This window comes from Cetorhinus maximus, chromosome 20 (genome assembly GCF_964194155.1).
Source record: "Cetorhinus maximus chromosome 20, sCetMax3.hap1.1, whole genome shotgun sequence".
Lineage (NCBI taxonomy): Eukaryota > Metazoa > Chordata > Chondrichthyes > Lamniformes > Cetorhinidae > Cetorhinus > Cetorhinus maximus.
The window spans coordinates 80,032,944-80,055,809 of record NC_135898.1 but is presented as its reverse complement, the minus strand read 5'-3'; the positions used below and the strand labels follow the sequence as shown (position 1 = coordinate 80,055,809).

General features: G+C 47.7%; 1 protein-coding gene across 1 annotated transcript in view; it reads left to right on the top strand.

Annotated features, from left to right (window-relative positions):
• LOC144694497 (uncharacterized) overlaps positions 1–22,866 on the top strand; it is a 130,853-nt gene that overhangs the window by 47,021 nt on the left and 60,966 nt on the right. Inside the window, exons 15-27 of the mRNA XM_078564993.1 lie at positions 2,482–2,634; positions 5,024–5,104; positions 5,434–5,475; positions 6,361–6,504; positions 7,886–8,095; positions 8,602–8,622; positions 11,820–11,837; positions 12,285–12,311; positions 15,602–15,664; positions 16,394–16,471; positions 17,133–17,177; positions 19,536–19,562; positions 20,451–20,504. Of these exons, the coding sequence (XP_078421119.1) occupies positions 2,482–2,634; positions 5,024–5,104; positions 5,434–5,475; positions 6,361–6,504; positions 7,886–8,095; positions 8,602–8,622; positions 11,820–11,837; positions 12,285–12,311; positions 15,602–15,664; positions 16,394–16,471; positions 17,133–17,177; positions 19,536–19,562; positions 20,451–20,504 (963 nt within the window). The remainder of the gene's footprint in view (positions 1–2,481; positions 2,635–5,023; positions 5,105–5,433; positions 5,476–6,360; positions 6,505–7,885; positions 8,096–8,601; positions 8,623–11,819; positions 11,838–12,284; positions 12,312–15,601; positions 15,665–16,393; positions 16,472–17,132; positions 17,178–19,535; positions 19,563–20,450; positions 20,505–22,866) is intronic.

The following is a 22,866-nucleotide window of genomic DNA, read 5'->3' as shown; positions in this document are numbered from 1 at the left end:
TCTCAGCACACTGATGTCCCAGCACACTGATACACCAGTAATCTCAGCAGACTGATATCCCAGCAATCCCAGCACTCTGGTATCCCAGTAATCCCAGCACATTAACATCCCAGCACACTGATATCCCACTAATCCCATCATACTGATATCCCAGCACACTGATATACCAGTAATCTCAGCACACTGATATCCCAGTACACTGATATCCCAGCACACTGATATACCAGTAATCTCAGCACACTGATATCCTAGCACACTGATATCCCAGCACACTGATATCCCAGCACACTGATATCCCAGCAATCCCAGCACTCTGGTATCCCAGTAATCCCAGCACAATAACATCCCAGCACACTGATATCCCAGTAATCTCAGCACACAGATATCACAGTAATCCCAGCCCACTGATATCCCAGCACACTGATATCCCACCACACTGATATCCCACCACCCCAGCACTCTGGTATCCCAGTAATCTCAGCACATTAACATCCCAGCACACTGATATCCCAGTAATCTCAGCACACTGACATCCCAGCACACTGATATCGCAGCATCCCAGCTCACTGATATCCCAGCACACTGATATCCCACCATCCCAGTAATCCCAGCACATTAACATCCCAGCACACTGATATCCCAGTAATCTCATCAGACTGATATCCAAGCACACTGATATCCCACCACCCCAGCACTCTGGTATCCCAGTAATCTCAGCACATTAACATCCCAGCACACTGATATCCCAGTAATCTCAGCAGACTGATATCCCAGCACACTGATATCGCAGCATCCCAGCTCACTGATATCCCAGCACACTGATATCCCACCATCCCAGTAATCCCAGCACATTAACATCCCAGCACACTGATATCCCAGTAATCTCAGCACACTGATATCCAAGCACGCTGGCATCCCAGCATCCCAGTACACTGATATCCCAGCACACTGATATCCCAGCACACTGATATCCCACCACCCCAGCACTCTGGTATCCCAGTAATCTCAGCACATTAACATCCCAGCACTCTGGTATCCCAGTAATCTCAGCACATTAACATCCCAGCACACAGATATCATAGTAATCTCAGCACACTGATATCCAAGCACGCTGGCATCCCAGCATCCCAGCACACTAATATCCCAGCACACTAATATCCCAGCACACTGATATTCCAGCACACTGATATCCCAGTACACTGATATCCCAGTAATCCCAGCACACTGATATCACAGCACACTGATATCCCAGCACACTGATATCCCATTATACTGATATCCCAGCAATCTCAGCACACTGATGTCCCAGCACACTGATACACCAGTAATCTCAGCAGACTGATATCCCAGCAATCCCAGCACTCTGGTATCCCAGTAATCCCAGCACATTAACATCCCAGCACACTGATATCCCACTAATCCCATCATACTGATATCCCAGCACACTGATATACCAGTAATCTCAGCACACTGATATCCCAGTACACTGATATCCCAGCACACTGATATACCAGTAATCTCAGCACACTGATATCCTAGCACACTGATATCCCAGCACACTGATATCCCAGCACACTGATATCCCAGCACACTGATATCCCAGCAATCCCAGCACTCTGGTATCCCAGTAATCCCAGCACAATAACATCCCAGCACACTGATATCCCAGTAATCTCAGCACACTGATATCCCAGCACACTGGCATCCCAGCATCCCAGCACACTGATATCCCAGTAATCCCAGCACAATAACATCCCAGCACACTGATATCCCACTAATACCAGCACACTGATACCCCAGCACACTAATATACCAGTAATCTCAGCAGACTGATATCCCAGCACACTGATATCCCAGCACTCTGGTATCCCAGTAATCCCAGCACACTGACATCCCAGCACACTGACATCCCTGTACACTGATATCCCAGCACACTGATATCCCAGCATGCTGATATACCAGTAATCTCAGCAGACTGATATCCAAGCATCCCAGCACACTAATATGCCAGTAATCCCAGCACGCTGATATTCCAGCACACAGATATCCCAGTAATCCCAGCATACTGATATCCCAGCACACTAATATCCCAGTAATCCCAGCACACTGATATTCCAGCACACTGGTATCGGAGCACTCTGATATTCCAGCACACTGATATTCCAGTAATCCCAGCACACAGATATTCCAGCATACTGGTATCCCAGCACACTTGTATCACAGCAATCCCAACTATCCAAGTATGCTGCTCCTCTGGGCAGAGTTCAAAGGTCATGTTGTGTGATTATTTCTCCTGCCATTTATTCATTCTGACTCCAAGCTCTGTTTTCATCTCCTTGATCACACTGATTTCTACTGATTGTATATTGGGCATTATCGGAATCGGGGTTGTGTTGGGTGTGTGGGGATCGGGGTTGTGTTGGGTGTGTGGAGATCGGGGTTACATCAGTGAGCCGCTGTTCACAATGTTTCTCTCCACAGTGGGGACCACGGACACCGACGACATTTTACGGAAAGACTATAAGTTCCTGCTGCTGGAGAAGGAAAATTCCCCTCCAAATAAAGACACGGAGCTTCTGATCATGACCAAGGATAGTGGCAAACTCTTCACTGGTGCTCCCGCCAGCTTCGCTGGTAATGTTTAAACCCACTCACTGATAGCAATTCCCATATCCCAGCCCAGCTAGAGACAACCCCGACCCAGCCCCCAAACCCGACCCAGACCCAATCCCGACCCCAAACCCGATCCAACCCCAATCCCGACCCCAAACCCGATCCAATACCAATCCCGACCCCAAACCCGACCCAACCCCAATCCCGACCCCAATCCAACCCGACTGCAAACCCAACCTGAAACCCGACTCAACCCAAAACCCAACCCAACCCCAATCTCAACCCCAATCCAACCCGACCGCAAACCCAACCTGAAACCTGATTCAACCCCAAACCCAACCCCAAACACGACCCAATCCCGAACCCGGCCCAGACCCAAACCTGCCCCAATTATGAACACAACTCAACCCCGAACCCGACCCAATCCCAATCCCGACCCCAAACCCGACACAGCCCCAACCCCAGACCCAATCCAACATTGCTCCAGTCTCCGGTCTTGCCAACATCCAACCCCTCCTGAAGAAGAGACGTACAGACTCAAAACATTAACACAGATGTGGAGAGAGAAACAGCCTGACGTGCTGAGTTTTTTCCAGCATTTTCTGTTTTTGTTTCAGATTTCCAGCATCCACAGTATTTTGCTTTTATCCAACCCCAGTACACGTCCTGGCCCTGGATGTGCTGCTGTCACAGAATCATAGAATTGTTATGGTGTAGAAGGAGACCATTCATGTCTGCACCAGCCCTCTGAGTATTTTAACTTAGTGCCAATCTCCTGCCTTTTCCCCACAACCCTGCACATTGCCACAGTAAAACAGCACCCGGGCACTCTTTCAGTAAAATAATTATGAATGCCCTCTGTGTCCAGGCTTGATGAGGGGCACAGAGCCATCCAGAGCTCAAAGCTCTGACCTCTCTGCTGAGTTATCGAATCCTGGCCAAGGCAGCAGTGGGGAGGTTCAATGGCGCTTAGTGCGCTGCACGAGGGAGGGGAAAAACACCGAGGGTTCCTCCAGCCAACCTACCACTCAGCGACCCTCCTGCTGCAACATCAGGCCGGGGTCTGAATGAATATCCAGCTGACGGGGGCTAGTCTCAGATACCAAGGAGGGACTCTAGGTATCTGGAGAGGTGTCAGGGGAGGAGGAAATGATTTATTCAACTGGCTGCGATCAGATTGACCATTCCCACGCAGGACTGAGAAGTGACAAACTCCAGTCCATTACCTACTTAATATTCAAACAAAGGGAAAGTCAGGACAATTTCAAACTGGAATAAGTTATTTCCATGGCGATACTGTGGAATGGAGATTAACAAAGTGGGCAGGAGGTTACAGAGGCGAAATAAAATTTAGAGAGAGAAAAAAATAGGCAGTACTAGAAATAGACAAGGGAGTATGAAAGCAAAATACTGTGGATGCTGGAAACCTGAAATAAAAGCAAAAAATGCTGGAACAATTCAGCAGATCTGGTAGCATCTTTGGAGAGAAATAGAGTTAACGTTTCGAGTCTGTTTGACTCAGGGCTCTGAAGAAGTGACATGCGGACTCAAAACGTTAACTCTGTTTCTCTCTCCACAGATGCTGCCAGGCCTGCTGAGTTTTTCCAGCATTTTCTTTTTTTATTAAGGAAGTGCCAGGTCAAACCTTCACCACAGCTTTGTGGGTAAAAGTGCAATCCCCTCACCGCCTCGCCCCCCTCATCTCCTGCACCCCCAGTGCCCCCTGGAACCTCCTGCAGCTCCTCGCACCCTGCAACCCCCCCACAACCACTCAGCCCCTCATCCCTTACAGCCCCTCTTGCCACCTTGCACCCCCCCTGCCTGACCTCCCTCATTCTCCCCTCAACCCCTTCATCCCCTTGCTTCCTGCATTCCCCTCACCCCTTGTACTCTCCTCGCCCCCTGCACTCCCCGCTCACCCCTCCCTTGCCCTCTTCACCTCTATCATGCCTTGCACTTGTTTCGCCCCCTCATCCCCCTCGGTCCTCTGCACCTCTCACTCTCCACTGCACCTCTCCAGCCCCCTCACCCTCTTTCCTTTTCCCCTGCACCCCCTCCAACACTCTCAACCCTGAACCCCTTTGCCCCTTTGCCCCCTTACCCCTGCACCCCCGTCATTTCCCTGCACCCACTCACCCCTCTGCACTGCCGCGCCCCTTCCCACCTGCTACATGCCCCTCACCTCTGCACTCCTATTTTCCCTTGTACCCCTCTCGCTCCCTTTATCCCTCACGCCCCTTGCAGCCCTCATACTCCCTATACCCCTCATGCCCATTCACCCTTTGTTCCCTCTCAGGATACAGCTGATGGTGCCACTAGTGGAATGGGGAAAGTTAATGTAAAGCATTAAGGGTGGATTTTCTGTTGTGAAACTCGGCAGGTTAAAGTGATACTGGTTTGTGTCTTGCAGTGTCATTGACAGATAACACCTTGAAGAAAGAGCAGATGGTCTCAAGTGGCATTGAATCAGGAATCAAGGCTCAAACAAATGGTAAGCAGAGGATAGAATAACAAAGCAGGGGAATGGGTGCCTCCTGCAGTTTCGATGACCCAGGTATTTACAGGAAAAATGACTACGCTCCCCAGTCTGTTTATTTCATAAACCAGTAACTTGTTGGAAATTAATCATTTTGGAATTCAATTAAAGCTTCAACCTTTCTGCAGTCTTTACCTGATTCTCTATCTTCCTCTCTGTTTCTCTCGATCTCTATCTGACACTTTCTATCTCTCTCTGTCTCTTTGTCTCTGATTTACTATCTCTCTATATGATACTGTTGCCTGTTCACTGGTGAATCACTATTTCCCTTTCTGTTTGTCCAGGAGGCTTGAAAATGCCAACTAAGGACAAGGCAACATACGCAGGTCAGTGAACAAACCTCCCGCTGGTTCCTTGCCCCTCTTTGAGGGAATAATACCCGACAAAGCCAAGCTGAAACACTTGGATGAAATAGAGTGACAGTTCAGGACGCAGTGGTTGTGAATGTAAAGAATCCTAAGGCCCTGTTTGTAGTCACAGAATGATACAGCACAGAAAGAGGCCATTCAGCCCATCATGCCTGTGACGGCTCTTTGAAAGAGCTATCCAATTAATCCCACTCCCCCTGCTCTTTCCTCATAGCCCGGCTATTTTCCCTTCAAGTATTTATCCAATTCCCCTTTTGAAAGTTACGGTTGAATCTGCTTCCGCCTCCCTTTCAAGCAGGCATGTGCAGATCACAACAACTAGCTGTGTAAAAAATACCCCTCATCGCCCCGCAACCACCCCACCCCACCATCCTCTGGTTCCTTTGCCAATTATTTTAAATCTGTGTCCCTTTGGTTACTGACCTTCCTGCCCCTGGAAACAGTTTCTCCTTAAGTTTCTATCCAAACTATTCATAATTTTGAACACCCGTTTTAAATCTCCCCTTAACCTTCTATGCTCTAAGGAGAACAGTCTTCTCCAATTTCCCCATGTTACTGAAGTCTCTATTCCTGTTCTCAAATCTCCTCTACACCCTACCCAGGCCTTCACATCCAGTGTGGTGCCCAGAACTGGACACAATTGAGACTAAACCAATGTTTTAAAGTTTCACTGTAATGCCCTTGCCGTTGTATTCTCTGCCCCTGTACAAAGCCCAGGATCACCTTCTACAACAGACACCACCTCATCCCAAGTAAACCCTGCTCCTCTGCCCGCCGACTCTGAAAGACCTGTTCTCTAGCTATGTTGAAAATTTCTCACATTTCCTATGCCTCTACTTGCAGAGATCCGATCGAGTGAGGAGAATTTGGACTCCCTCCCCTCCTGGTGCTCCTGCTGTCGCTGCTGCAGCTGGTGGAAGTGGCTGCTGGGATTGCTGTTGGCCTGGTTACTGCTCCTAGGCCTCCTCTTCGGCCTCATTGCATTGGGTGAGGGGGGGGCAGAGATTAGGGGGCTGGGAGAGGGGCAGAGATTGGGGGGCGGGTGGGGAGGCTTGGGGAGGGGTAGAACTTGGGGGATGGGGAGGGGCAGAGAGTGGAGTTGGGGAAAGGACAGAGAGAAGGGACTGGGGGATGGGGAGAGAGCAAGGGCTAGGGAGGGGGAACATAAGAAATAGGAGTAGGAATAGGCCCTCAAGCCTGCTCTGTCTTTCAATATGATCATGACTGATCTGATTGTGGCTTCAACTCCACCTTCCTGCCTGTTCCCCCATAACTCTTCCCTCGTCGATCAAAAATCTGTTTATCTTAGCCATGAATATATTCAATGACCCACCACTCTCTGGGGTAGACAATTCCACAGATTCTTCTTGAGGGAAGAAATTCCTCCTCATCTCTAGTTCTAGACTCCCCCAACAAAGGGAAACAAAAAGAATGGGGGAAATAACCCATTCAGACCAGTTCGTAACTGGTATTAGTAGCAGTAGCCCTGCCTCCCTGCCAGACATACTGGTGCCATGACCAGTAATACTAGTTCCACGTTCATCAACTCCAACCAGTACTACAGGGCCGCACCCCTCTTCCAGCAGCTGGGAACTGGTGGCCAGACTCACTGGCCAAACCTGGTACCAGTCCCACTGGCTTTTCCCCGTTAATCCCCTCAGGATCTTATATGTTTCAATAAGATCACCTCTCATTCTTCAAAACTCCAATAGGTTTGGCCCAACTTGCTCAATTGAGAGAGTGGGAGCTGGGGGAGGGGCAGCGAGCAGTGTCGGGAGGAGTTAGAGAGAGCAGGAACGGGCGGAGTGGCTTGATTTTCTTGCACTGATTGAGATGCAGAGGAAAATCCAGCCTTTGTCTCAGTATTCAGGGAGTGGGTAATGCCCTAAGGGTCAGGGCCTGGGGTGGGCAGGGGGGAGCGGGGTGGTGTGTTTTGAGGCAGGGCGAGTGACGGCTTTGTTTGGGTAACTGGGTAACCCAGGTAACTGGTTGCCAACTCCAATTGGACGCATTCCTGGAGCTTTGATCATGTGATCCCTCCCCTCCATCTACCACAGCTACTTAAACAGCTCCTGTTTCTCCCATCTCCAACACTTTATATTTATGAGACTGAAGTGTTGATGGGGAAGCAGAAAATTTATTGGAATACCCCAAGAATTTTTCCCCCTGGCTTTCTCACGGCATTGCTGAGAAGACTAATCCTCAATTCTTGGAGACTCCAGGGCGATCCAGGAGGGCTGGCAACCCCCTGTCTGGTTTTCCAATCGTTTCTGGATTGCTTCCTGACTGGAGACTGTTCAGGATGAGGCCAGGTTGGTAGAATGAGTTGATATGATAATCACTAACCTGTGTGACTCTCACCTTTCAGCGGACGAGGTGAGGAAGCTGAAATCCCGTGTCAACGATCTGGAATCTGGGCCGAGATTTGAGAAGTATGTTGCGCAGCCTGGCCAACCCTGCATCCCGAAGAATGAGTCAAGGGCGCAGGTGAACACACAGCCTTGTGGCTCAGGAGCAGATATCAAGCGTGACCTACGGAACCAGATTAAAGCCATGCTAGAGTCCCCGGAATATCAAGGTGAGGGCAGAATCTCGGGAAAATGACCAACCCGCTTCTTTTGGGTGAATCAGTTGAACACAGCGAGACTCCCCCATCATTAATGTTCAGGAAATAAGATGATTCTTATCAGCACAAAATCTCTGTCCTCTGAGATCTGTTTCTGATTCACTTTCCCCCTATATCCCTCAATCCCACCTCTCCCCATATCCCTGTCTTTTAATTGTCTCGTCATCCCATTTGCACTCTCAACCCAATTATCTTTTTAGTGAGAGAGTTCCTTTGCCTTCCCTCCGCTCCAACTCTGTCTGTCCGTGTGGTGTCACAAGATGAGAGACACAGTTTTGAAGTAGGGCAGAGAGAGATGGCCTTAAACACTGAGTGATTCAAGTAGGTTTTACTGAATATTCTGGTTTGGAAATTATTTTTAATCAGCATACAGTAAATGCTCCTTAAAGGGGAAGTGATCAGACTGACTCTCCTCCATGTTGCTACCCAGCATTGATTCTCTTTATCTTTACTTACAGCTTCAGTGAGAGGAGCACAAGGTGAGTAACCAATATGATGGAGTTGTGATTTTATTAGGACTGGATTTTTCCCCAGCGCTGGGGTGAGGGGCTGGCAGATGGATTGGGGGTGGTTGGGGGCGGGATGGGGGGGAGGGGGTGGTGAGTGGGGGTGAGGTTGGTGGTGGGGAGTGTGAAGATAGAGGGAAGCTATGTTGGGATGGTTCTCCAATACATTCTCTCCACCAGGGAAGTTTTGGGGATCGGATCAACTGCCTGCACTATAGAGGTGGGCAGCCAACTAAGTCAGTTACAGACGCAATTAAGGTCTGATTTTTGCAGTCATGCCAGCATTTTGTGGCCAGTAGAGAAGCCCCCCACTGCGTGCAGAGGCAGTCATCATAAGAGGCAGCCTCTTTCTGGCAGGCCAGAGGCTCCATGTCCCAAAGAAGAGACTGCAGCCAGGAAAACCCACATCCACAGCCTAAACGATCCACCCAGAGGATTACCCCTCCGACTCAATGGGCCCAACAGCTGCAGCCCAAATATTCAAAAATATTTTACCTTTTAAAGGCATGAGCCACCATGTTGAACTGCCCTCATGATCTCTGAGTTTCCTCAGCAGTGCCCACCTCTCTACGTGGGGCTGCGGAGGCTCCAGAGCTGATTGGGCAGGCCGCACCGAGAGACTACCAGCTGTCCTTAATAGGGCAGCAAATGTGGAGGGCCAATTAGGAGGCTGCCTCCTGGAAATCTGCACTGATACTGATACACACGCAGCTGCTGAGTGCAGACTTGAAACCCACATTTGTTTCTGACTTTGGGGTCCTGAAACATGTGGCAAAATCCAGCCAGATATTTGTGGATAGCTGTTTTAGAGAAACAGCACAGGTATGACGAGCAAAACAGCCGCCTCTGTGCAGTATGTTTCTATGATTCTATGCACCATGTGCTCCTTTAACTCTATGGCCCCTACAGGTGAACAGTGGGATTGCGGCCTGTTCCCTGACCCTGTTTCCCCTTCCATATTTCCAGGGTATTGAAGCTGAGTGGAGGAGGGAAAGGGCGAAGGAGGGGGACAGTAAAGGGGATGAGATGAGGGAGAGAGAATGAGTATCGCAAATCATTGGTGCCAGGACATTGCACAAACCGTAACTTTACTCACAGCGCCCAGAAAATGCAGGCCTGAATCATCTGGTTGTAATGGCAAACAAACTGTCATTCTTCTTCATACTGACTCCACTGATACCAACAGCAGCTTTGGAAGTCGACAGTTAAATGTGTTAAAGGAGCTCAAATGTTTCTCAGTGGTTCGTTGCCCCTCCACAGGGGCCTCTGTTAAAGACTGCAGTTGAATAGAAATTACTGATCTCGACAACTTGCCCATTTACCCTCTTCGTCTTGCTGTAAAAACCCCTGAAAAAGTTATACTGTGTTCAATAGATTTTTAACATGCACTAAATTCATAACTATTGATGAACAACCTCACTGGCCCTGAAAAACTATTGTTATGATTGTAGAATGTCAAATTTCTCCATGATGATATTCTTTGAGAGATCACAATTTTAAAATAATATCTTTTTAAAAGTTTGTTCATGGTATTTCAGCTTCTAACTTAATCCCATGTGTATGTCCCAATATGTGGTTGTGTGGTTAACACTCCCACCCCTTCCACCCAATTCGAGCAGAGACTCTGACAGGGTAAGGGAGGTGAATAGCAGCGGAATCGGGAGCAGCCAGAGAAGGAGTAGAGTCTGTTGAAAGAGGAGAGTTTAGAGGAGGGAGTGCTCTAGGTCTGGGGAAATACAGCTGGATTTTCCTTCATTTCACTATCCAGAAATGGAGGAAAGTAGGGATTTTGCTGGATCAGCCCCCTCACCCGCACAGCTGTCTGCTGGACCAGTCCACCCCCGCACAGCTGTCTACTGGACCAGTCCACCCCCGCACAGCTGTCTGCTGGACCGGTCCACCCCCGCACAGCTGACTGCTGGACCGGTCCACCCCAACACAGCTGTCTACTGGACCAGCCCCCTCACACACACAGCTGTCTGCTGGACCAGCCCCCTCCCCCACACAGCTGTCTGCTGGACCAGCCCCCTCCCCCACACAGCTGTCTGCTGGACCAGCCCCCTCCCCCACACAGCTGTCTGCTGGACCAGCCCCCTCCCCCACACAGCTGTCTGCTGGACCAACCCCCTCCCCTACACAGCTGTCTACTGGACCAGTCCACCCCCGCACAGCTGTCTGCTGGACCAATCCACCCCCGCACAGCTGTCTGCTGGACCAATCCACCCCCGCACAGCTGTCTGCTGGACCAATCCACCCCCGCACAGCTGTCTGCTGGACCAATCCACCCCCGCACAGCTGTCTGCTGGACCAATCCACCCCCGCACAGCTGTCTGCTGGACCAATCCACCCCCGCACAGCTGTCTGCTGGACCAATCCACCCCCGCACAGCTGTCTGCTGGACCAATCCACCCCCGCACAGCTGTCTGCTGGACCAATCCACCCCCGCACAGCTGTCTGCTGGACCAATCCACCCCCGCACAGCTATCTGCTGGACCAGCTCCCTCCCCCACACAGCTGTCTGCTGGACCATACCCCTCACCCACACAGCTGTTTACTCGATCAGCCCCCTCCCCCACACAGCTGTCTGCTGGACCAGCCCCCTCCCCCACACAGCTGTCTGCTGGACCAGCCCCCTCACCCACACAGCTGTCTGCTGGACCAGTCCACCCCCACACAGCTGTCTACTGGACCAGCCCCCTCCCCCACACAGCTGTCTGCTGGACCAGCCCCCTCCCCCACACAGCTGTCTGCTGGACCATACCCCACCCCCACACAGCTGTCTGCTGGACCAGCCCCCTCACCCACACAGCTGTCTGCTGGACCAGCCCCCTCACCCACACAACTGTCTGCTGGACCAGCCCCCTCACCCACACAGCTGTCTGCTGGACCAGCCCCCTCACCCACACAGCTGTCTGCTGGACCAGCCCCCTCACCCACACAGCTGTCTACTGGATCAGCCCCCTCCCCATGCACAGCTGTCTGCTGGACCAGCCCCCTCCCCCACACAGCAGTCTGCTGGACCAGCCCCCTCCCCCACACAGCAGTCTGCTGGACCAGGCCCCTCCCCCACACAGCTGTCTGCTGGACCAATCCACCCCCACACAGCTGTCTGCTGGTATTTTATTGATGTTTTTAACAAAAATTCTTTAATTCTGTTACCTTTTGAACAGGTGTACCAGGGATTAAAGGTGAGCCTAAAAACTTCCTTCAAATTTAGTTTTTAACCATTTCTCCTCTTCACACTCCACTATGCAGCATTATGTTCATCATTCAGGTTATTCTAGCTGCCCTCATCTCACTGAACCTGGCTCTCTCTCTTTCTGTCTCTCTCTCTCTCTCTCTCTGTCTCTCTGTGGCTGTCTCTCTCTCTCTCTCTCTCTCCCTCTGTCTCTCTCCTTCTGTCTGTCTCTCTCCTTCTGTCTGTCTCTCTCCCTCTGTCTGTCTCTCTCTCTCTCTCTCTATCTCTCTGTATCTGTCTCTCTCTCCCTCTGTCTGTCTCTCTCCCTCTGTCTCTCTCTCTCGTACACTTTTTATTCTGACTCTCTCACCCTCCCTGTACCTCTTCCACTTTGTTTTGTGTATCTCGCTCAGTTGTGCTAATCTTTTCTTTAACCTGCACCCATCTTTTTTTGCAGGTGATTCAGGATTTCCTGGAATGCCAGGTAACTTTAACTTGTGTCAAAGCGACTTGTACTCTTCCCATAATTCTCTCTTCTATAAGATCAATATATAAGAGCAGAGAAACCTCAGGAAGATTAAATGACCAATCAATTGGCCTCATTCTTTTCAGAAATCAACCCATTACCCATTTTCTCCCTGTATCCCTCAATCCCACCTCCATCCATATTCCTTAATCCCACCTACCCACCTCCATCCATAACCCTCAATCCCACCTACCCACCTTCCCCAATATCACTCATTCCCCCCACTCTATCACTATTGAATCTGCTTCTGTGCCCTTTCGAAAGTGCATTCCGGATCATTACTCACTTTGTTAAAAAAAAATTCTCATCTCACCTCTGGCTATTTTGCCAACCATATCATATCTGTTTCCTCTGGTCACTGACCTTCCTGCCAATGAAAACAATTTCTCCCTGTCTATTCTATCTAGACCCCTCGTGATTTTGAAATCTTTGAAATCTCCCTGCTCTAAGGAGAACAACTATAGCTTCTCCAGTCTCTCCATATAACGGAAGCCCCTCATCCCTGACACCATTCTAGTAAATTTCTTCTGCGCCCTCTCAAAGGCCTTGACGTCCTTCATTATTGTTCATAATCCTGTAGCTGGGGCTGAACCAGTGTTTTATAAAGGTTCAGCATTACTCCCTTGCTTTTGTCCTCCATGCCTCTGTTTAGAAAACCAAGGATCTCATATGCTTTTTAATAGCCTGGTGGCATATTCTCCAATTCAATTCCTCTTGGTGAGAAAAGGTCAATGTATACACTATTTGTTGATTAAAGTATCGGAGTGAAGCTCGGAAATGGAAATGTGGTAAAACACAAATGTGTGTCAAAGAGGCTTGCATTGCAGAATTCTCAGCTCCAATTGGTCAGTGAGTCTCACTGCCCCAGCTCCTATTGGTCAGTGAGTCTCATTGTCCCAGCTCCTATTGGTCAGTGAGTCTTATTGCCCCAGCTCCTATTGGTCAGCGAGTCTCACTGCCCCAGCTCCTATGGTTAGTGAGCATCACTGCCCAGAGCACCTATTAGTAAGGGAGCCTCACTGCCCAGAGCTCCTATTGGTTAATGAGCCTCACTGCTCAGAGCTCCTAATAGTCAGTGAGCTGGGGGCCGCAGCTTTTTATATCCATGATTTAGACAGAGACAGAGAGTAATGTATCCAAAAACAAAAACAAAAATACCTGGAAAAACTCAGCAGGTCTGACAGCATCTGCGGAGAGGAATACAGTTGACGTTTCGAGTCCATATGAGTCATCAGAACTAAGGAAATAGAGAAATGAGGTGAAATATAAGCTGGTAGAGGGGGGTGGGATAGGTAGAGCTGGATAGGGAGCCAGTGATAGGTAGAGGCAAAGAAGAGATCGATGAAGAGTCATACGGACTCGAAACGTCAACTGTATTCCTCTCCTCAGATGCTGTCAGACCTGCTGAGTTTTTGCAGGTATTTTTGTTTTTGTTTCAGATTTCCTGCATCCGCAGTATTTTGCTTTTATTATAGTAATGTATCCAAGGTTGCTGATGATACAAAGCTAGGTGGGAGTGTAAGCTAAGGACACAGAGAGGCTGCAAAGAGATATAGGCAGATTAAGTGAATGCGTAACAAGGTAGCTGATGGAGTATAATGTGGGGAAGTGTGAACTTACTCACTTTCATCATGGTCGTAAGAACGGAAAAGCAGAATATTTTTAAACTTCTATTTTTTGGAGAGACTTGAGTATACTTGTACAAGGAACACAGAACATTAGCATGCAGGTACAGTAAGCAGTGAGGAGGGTAAATGGCATGTTGGCCTTTATTGCAAGGGAATTAGAGTACAGGAATAAATAAGTCTTGCTACAATTGTATGGGGCTTTGGTAACACCACATCTGGAATACTGGGTGCAGTTTTGGTCTCCATATTTAAGGAAGGATATATTTGTATTGGAGGTGGTACAGTGATGGTTCACTGGGTTGGACCCTGGCCTGGGAGGATTGTCCTATGATGAGAGACTGAGTAAATTGGGTCTATACTTTCTGGAGTTTAGAAGAATGAGAGGCAATCTCATTGAAACATACAAGATTCTGAAGAGGCTTGTTAGGACAGACACCGAGAGATTGTTTCCACAGGCTGAGGAATCTAAAACACGGGGGCACAGTCTTAGGATAAGGGGCCAATCATGGAGGACTGAGAAATTTATTCACTCAGAGTTGTGAACCTTTGGGGAGAATTTTCTCTTCGGCATATGGGGGCGGGCCCCGCACGCCGACGTATAAAATGACACGCGGTGATGTCGGGCGTGCATCCCTACGTCACCGCGCATCATTCCGATCTTCCATTCAGCGGGCACGCACTGGAGTTGGCTGTGCGCCTGCCAAATTGTCAAAGGTCTGTTAAGGCCATTAATCAACCAATTAAGCAAATTGATTGGGCTGCCCGTCCAACCTTAAGGTTGGCGGGCAGACGAAGAGCCCAAGCAGCCATTGCATTTTGCACGAAACCTCATCCACAGGTGGGATGAGGTTTCATGAAGGTTTTATTAATTAAAAAATTTTTTCGTGAAAATTCGTAAACATGCCCCAGCTCATGTGACACTCTCACATGAGGGGACATGTCTGAATAATTTTATTTTTTCTTTTTTTCCAATGTTTCATTTTGATCTTAATCTCCCTGAGGCAGCTCCGTGCCTCAGGGACATTTCTGCGCTTTTCCGCGCGCATGCGTGAAAGAGCGCAGGCCCCAATTCTCCCTCCTCCCCCCACCCACACAGGTAGCGCTGAGCACTACCGGGCTTGCCTCACGCTGGGCAGGCTTTAATTGGCCTGTCCACGTAAAATGGCGGCACAGAGCCGATTGCGGGCGACGATCAGCACCGTGCCCATCCACGCCCGTTCCCCCCCAGACCGCACGATGAGGAGAAAATTCTCCCCTTTATAATTCTCTACCCCACAGGGTTATGGATGCTTCATTGTTGAACAAATTTAAGGCTGGGATAGACAGATTTTTGGTCTGTCTGGGAATTAAGGGATATGGGGAGTGGACAGGAAAGTGAAATTGAAGCTGAAGAACAGCCATGATCGTATTGAAAGGCAGAGCACGCTCGACTTGCTGGCTGGTCTACTCCTGCTCCTATTTCTTATGTTCTTTCGCTCCAACTCTTATTGGCCAGTGAGCCTCACTGCTCAGCTGCTATTGGATGATGAGCAGTAATGAGGACCTTTAACAGCTGGTCTCTGGGTGAATTGTAAAATAACTGGGAGACTCATGACTATTTATTGTGATATCTCTTTACAGGTCCACCTGGTCCTCGTGGTTCTCCCGGGCAAGATGGACAGAGAGGCCAGAAAGGAAATGCAGGTAAGGCCCAATGGGAGGGACAGGGGGAGTTATTGACCAAAGAGGGGATAGGGAGTTATTGACCAATGGGAGGAACAGGGGTTATTGACCAATGGAATAACAGGGATTTATTGACCAATGGGGAGACAAAGGGTGTTATTGACCCATGGAGGGGTTGGGGGTAGTTATTGACCAATAAGCGGATGGGGGTAGTTATTGACCAATGCGGAAACAGGGGGTGTTATTGACCAGTGGGAGGGACAGGATGCGGGATTGTGGGATGGGGCATGTGGTAGTCATTGACCAATGGAGGGATGGGGTTGTTATTGACCAATGGGGGAACACGGGTTTATTGACCAATGGGGAGACAGGGGGTGTTATTGACCAATGGGGAGTTATTGACCAATGGAGGGATGGGGTTGTTATTGACCAATGAGGGAACAGGGGTTTATTAACCAATGGAGCGATGGGGGTGTTATTGACCAATGGGGAGATGGGGTGTCATTGACCAATGGGGGAGTTGTTGACCAATGGAGGGGCAGGGATTTTTGACTAAGGTAGGTGTGGCAGGGGGGCGGGGGGGGGGGGGGAGGTGGGTGCAGGGGTGTTATTGACCAATGGGAGGACAGATGTTTTTGACTAATGGGGGAACAGGGGCATTTTATTGACCAATGGGAGGACAGGGAGGAGTTATTGACAAATGGGTGCGCAGAATCAATGATCATTGATCTATTTCTTGTTTAATTTCAGGTGAACCTGGAGAGAAAGGTGCAAGAGGACCTCCAGGTGATTCTGGATCGACAGCGAAAGGTGATAAGGGAGACAGAGGTAAGAGAATGTCTCTGCTGATGGTGAATAATAACTTAGCTCTGCCCTAACTACCTTGATGGGTTCGTGGTTAAGGCCACAGTCCAGTTTGTTACTGAACCATAGAGGATGGTTTCAGGTTGGACTATGCTATTTCAGCAGGTCTCTACAGTTAACCTTAGAGGAAAGGGAATTGGACTGAATAACCTCCTCCTGTGCTTTAATGACTCTATTACTGTAGGACTAAGTTCCTGGCCTGCATTCCCCTGCTGCACTGTCTTCTATTGGTTGGTGCACTGTGCCAGAACTCTGTAGAGAATGGTTCCCAGAGTGTGCACCTACAACACCCACTCTTGACCATGCCAGCGGTCACGGAGTCATTGGGCAACTCCTACATTTACACTTGTCGGTTTTGGGAGAATTGCGTGTTGTTGAAAATATTATAAGGATACAGAAGGAAAATTATAATTGAAAAATCAAGAAAGCCTGTAGAAATGAAAGTGCATATCCTGCCTCCCTTGAATCCAGTTCAGCAGAATTCCCAATCCTCCTGGTCCAATGGGATTCCATGGATTATGAATGTTTCTCCAGTGTGTGGGGTCAGAGATCAAGGGGCCTGGATGTCATGTGATTTAGTATTGGTATATTTGCGCAGTGTAAAAAATGCTGTTTCTATTTTCAGGTGAGCCAGGTCTACCTGGACTTCCAGGTCTACCCGGATTGAAAGGTATGAATCGAAGGTTTAAGTGATCACTCAGTCCGGGTGATGCATCTCCAAGAGAGGTTGTAACCTGACACAACCACAAACCTGCCATTAGTATTGTGAATCTTGTTCACTATGTACACGGACAATTACAGAGAGGATGACAAAAGGGACTACAAAGAGTTAGGAAAGAAGTCACAAAACAGTTAGGAAAATAAAGAGGAACTATAAAATTACAGTATTAAGAAATATGAAAAAAAATTGTGACATATTCTACAGACACACAATAAATAACAAACTAACCATCAGTACAAGCCAGGGCCACTGACGGATATACACAATAACCTCACAGGTAACACCAGCAAAATGGCAGGAATATTAAATAATTATGTACTTCAGTATTTACCAGGTTACATGACATTTCGAATACTGTGACCGGGATATAGAGGCACTGCAGAAGGCGCACAAAAAAATTTACAAGGATGATACCAGAACTGATTCAGGGAAGATGGAACAAGCCGGGGATCTTTTCCCCAGGATAGAGAAGATTGAGGGGAGGGATGAGGTCTGCTAGAGGCCTTTAAAATTATGATGGGGTTTGATAGGGTAGACGTAAAGAATATGTTTTCACTTGTCGGGGAGACCAGAACTAGGGACCATCAATATAAGACAGTCACTAATAAATCCAATCGGGAATTCAGGAGAAACTTCTTTACCCAGAGAGGGAGAATGTGGAACTCACACTGCTATAAGGAATAGTTGAGGCAAATAGCATAGTTACATTTAAGAGGAAACTAGATAAACATACGAGGGAGAAAGGAATAGAATACTGATAGGGTGAAATAAATTAAGGCTGGTGAAAGGAATAGAAGGATATACTGATAGGATGAAATAAATTAAGGCTAGGGAAGACTCATGGGGAGCATGAGTCACTAAAAGCTAGCACGCAGGTGCAGCAAGCAATTAGGGAGGCAAATAGCATGTTGGCCTTCATCATGAGAGGATCTGAGTACAGGAGTAAAGATATCTTGCTGCAATTATACAGGGTCTTGGTGAGATCTCACTTGGAATATTGCGCACAGCTTTGGTCTCCTTGTGAGGAAATGTTGGGCAGGCTAGGCTTGTAGCCGCTGGAGTTTACAAGAGTAAGAGGTGACTTGATTGAAACCTTTAAGATCCTGAGGGGTCTTGACAGAGTGAATGTGGAGAGGATGATTCCTCTTGTGAGGGAATGTAGAACTAGGGTCGCTGTTTAAAAATAAGGGGTCGCCCGTTTAAGACAGAGATCAGGAGAAAATGAGGAGTCTTTGGAACTCTCTTCCTCAAAAGGTGGTGGAAGCAGAGCCTTTGAATATTTTTAAGGCAGAGCTAGATAGATTCTTGATAAACAAGAGGGTGAAAGGTTATCGGAGTTAGGCGGGAATGTGGAGTTGAGGTTACAATTTACCAGTCATGATCTTATTGAATGGCGGAGCAGGCTCGAGGGGCCGAGTGGCCTACTCCTGTGCCTAATTTATATGTTATCTAAGGAGGGATATACTTGCCATAGAGGGAGTGCAACAGAGGTTCACCAGATTAATCCCTGGGATGGCGGGATTGTCGCATGAGCCCTTGGCACATCATAACGTTCAAGGCTATGGCCCAAGTGTTGGCAAATGGGATTAGGTAGGTAGGTCAGGTGTTTTTCACATGTCGGTGCAGATTCGATGGGCCGAAGGGCCTCTTCTGCACTGTGTGGTTCTGTGAAATTGGGGAGACAGCGTCTGTATTCCCTAGAATTTTGTAGAATGAGGGGTGGCCTCATTGAAACTTATAAAGTTCTTACATGGTGTGACAGGGTGGATGTTTCCCCTGACTGTTGAGTCTAAAACTAGGGGACATAATCTCAGGATAAGGGGTAGGCCATTTAAGACTGAGATTAGGAGGAATTTCTTCACTCAGAAGGTGGTGAATTTCTGGCATTCTCTACACCAAAGGGCTGTGAAAGCTCAATCATTGAGCATGTTCAAGACAGAAATCGAAAATTTTCTGGGGACTAATGGGATATGGAGATAGTGCGGGAAAGTGGTATTGAGGTAGATGATCAGCCGTGTTCTAATTGAATAGCAGAGCAAGTTTGATGGGCCGAATGGCCTACTCCTGATCCTATGTCCCTGTAAACATTGGCTGAATGGTCTGTACAGTCAATGTAACTGTAAAATTTAATTATCATTCGAACAGTAACATACTCCACTCAATCTTCTAATTAGGATTATCCAATTAGATTGCAAGCCTCCTGCTATGTTGAGCAGTTTCAAAATTGGTTTGCACAGATCTGCAACTTCTTCAATATGTCTGTCTCGGACACAGAATGAGTTAATTCACCTTCTCTATTCTTGACAGGGGCAATTGGAATGCATGGTTCTCAAGGTAATTTGTATTTTTAATTCTTTGGTAAGATTTTGTAGTAACAAGACTGACCCTCCTCTCAGTTGACAGGAAACCCCCCATGTCGTACTGAGGGTGACAGTGCAACACATGATGTAACAAAGTGTCTTCCACCATTGGCAATGTCCCACAGTCACTATGATTTGTAGGACAGATTTTAAAGTGACCTGTACTTTAACATCCAGTGAAATTCTTAACGTGTAATCGGTAAGATGGACAGGTGCTCTGCCAATTCTGGTTTTCTCTTCTCTGATAGTCGCTGTATAAAACCGTGGCAGCATTTGAAGAGGAGCTGGGAGTTCGCCCAGTCTTGGCCATCATCCTTCCAATTAACAGCACCACCTACAGATTATTGGTGATTTATCCCATCACTGCTTGTAGAACCTCCCTGTAGCCGACACAACAGTCGCTGCAACAGTCACTGCACCACACAGTCATTGGCTGTGACACTCTTTGGGTCCTCCTGAAGATGTGAAAGATTCATTATAAATGCAAGTTCCTTCTTTCTTATGCAAGGATGTTCAGTTCAATGACAACAGCCTTGCAACATTTCCTGTTCGCTCTGACATGGACCATCCCTTATGGACAGGAGCTGATCACCTACCTAGAGTAGGTGTGGGTCAAAGAAGTGCCTGAAAATCAGCAGAGCAACCATGAACTGTAAACTCAGGAGGAGAAGCCTGTGTCTCCATCATTGAGACTTCTCACCTTGTGGTGTCTGAGCACAGAGCCAACCCCCTACCAACGCATGGAGCTGGTGCCTCCCAGCAGCTGAGGAACTTGAGAAGTGAGAAGCCGATGGGAGGAGAATATGAGGGGAAACTCATTGTCATTTTTGAGTACTAATGCCGGGTTGTTATTTTTCTGTAGGTCCTCCAGGATCTTCAGGGTTCAAAGGTGATACTGGTTCTCCAGGTCCTAAAGGTATGTTCCCAGAAAGGTCTAACCATTGACTAACCTATGAGATGAGAGTTGGTTTTTACTGACAGATAAAGGTGGGATCTGATTATTCAAAAGGTAGAATATTGCTTAATGGAAAATAACTTGTATTTCAATAAATGACTGGTAGCCAAATGTGTCAGACACAATTCTTCCAGAATATTTGATTGTCAATATTCATCACATCCAATTCATCATCTGAGAGGCCTTGTGAGCAAGCTGCTCCCTCAGCTTTGACGATGCCAAATGCACTAACAAATAGTCCATCCATTGTTTTATCTCCACCTTTTAGCCTATTTTGATTTCCCACCCCCCCCCCTCCACCCCTCCCCCCCACTAGGGCTATCTGTCACTTGCTCATCCCGCTTTTTAGCCTTAATATCACCATTAGCACATTTCTTAGCTAATATCACCACCGTCAACACCCCTTTGTCCTTTTGTCTATGACATCTTTGGCTATCTCTTCTTTGCCTCCACCTATCACTGGCCCTCTATCCAGCTCTACCTGTCCTACCCCACTCAACCAGCTTATATTTCATCTCATTTCTATTTTTCCTTAGCTCTGATGAAGAGTCATACGGACTTGAAACGTTAACTGTGTTCCTCTCCGCAGATGCTGTCAGACCTGCTGAGTTTTTCTAGCTATTTTTGTTTTTGTTTCAGATTTCCAGCATCCGCAGTATTTTGCTTTTATCTAACAAATAGTCTGTTGCCTCTAATCCTTTATGAACTTGCCTATTTAATTTGTACCAGGCCCAACTAAAGTCAACTCAAAACCAGACAGACCAACAAAATTCAATTCAACCTTTCCCAGTCTAACTTGCACCAACTCAGCCCAAATAACTCAACACATCTTACTTAAAAGCGCTCAGTTTAAATCAACTTAACAGAGCTCATTATAACTCAGCACATCTCAGACCAATACCATTCCATTTTCCCCAGATTGCCATAATTAAACTCAAACCATAATTCAGCTCAGCATAACAACTCAGCATTACTGAACTCCATGAAGGGCACATCAATCAGAGGGTCACAGGCAAACATTGTAATTTAACAGCAGACATTCCAGTATAACACAATTCATTACATTCCAATGCAGCACAGTTCTGTGAAGCCCAATATCACTTAATATAATTTATATCCATTCAAGACATGGATGGGCTGCTAATCAAGTGCGCTGCTTTGTCCTCGATGGTGTTGACCTTCTTGAAAGTTGTTGTGGCTACACTCATCCAGGCAAGTGGAAAGAATTTCATCACACTCCTAGCTTCTACCTTGTAGATGGTGGACAGGTTTTGGTGAGTCATGCTTGACAAATCTCCTGGAATTTTTCAAGAATGTAACTATTGGAGTTGATGAGGGGGAGCCAGTGGATGTGGTTTATTTGGACTTTCAGAAGGCTTTCGACAAAGTCCCACATAAGAGATTAGCATGTAAAATTAAAGCGCATGGGATTGGGGGGTAGTGTATTGAGATGGATCGAAAACTGGTTGGCAGACAGGAAACAAAGAGTAGGAATAAACAAGTCTTTTTCTGAATGGCAGGCAGTGACTAGTGGGGCACCGCAGGGATCAGTGCTGGAACCCCAGCCATTCACAATATATATTAATGATTTGGATGAGGGAACTAAATGTAATATCTCCAAATTTGCAGATGACACAAAGCTGGGTGGGAGGGAGAGCTGTGAGGAGGATGCAGAGATGCTTCAGTGTGATTTGGACATGCTGAGTGAGTGGGCAAATGCATGGCAGATACAGTATAATGTGGATAAATGTGAGGTTATCCGCTTGAGTAGCAAAAACAGGAAGGCAGATTATCATCCGACTGGCTAAAATTGAGAGAGGGGAATGTGCAACAAGACCTGGGTGTCCTCGTACACCAGTCGCTGAAGGTAAGCATGCAGGTGCAGCAGGCGGTAAAGAAGGCAAATGGTATGTTGGCCTTCATAGCCAGAGGATTCGAATACAGGAGCAGGGATGTCTTGCTGCAATTATACAGGGCCTTGGTGAGACCACACCTGGAATAGTGTGTGCAGTTTTGGTCTCCTTATCTGAGGAAGGATGTTCTTGCTATAGAGGGAATGCAGCGAAGGTTTACCAGACTGATTCCTGGGATAGCGGGACTGACATATGAGGAGACATTGAGTCAGTTAGGATTATATTCGCGGGAGTTTAGAAGAATGAGAGGAGATCTCATAGAAACCTATAAAATTCTAACAGGACTAGACAGGGTAGATGCAGGAAGGATGTTCCCGATGGTGGGGGAGTCCAGAACCAAGGGTCACAGTCTGAGGATACGGGGTAGACCATTTAGGACTGAGATGAGGAGAAATTTCTTCACCCAGAGA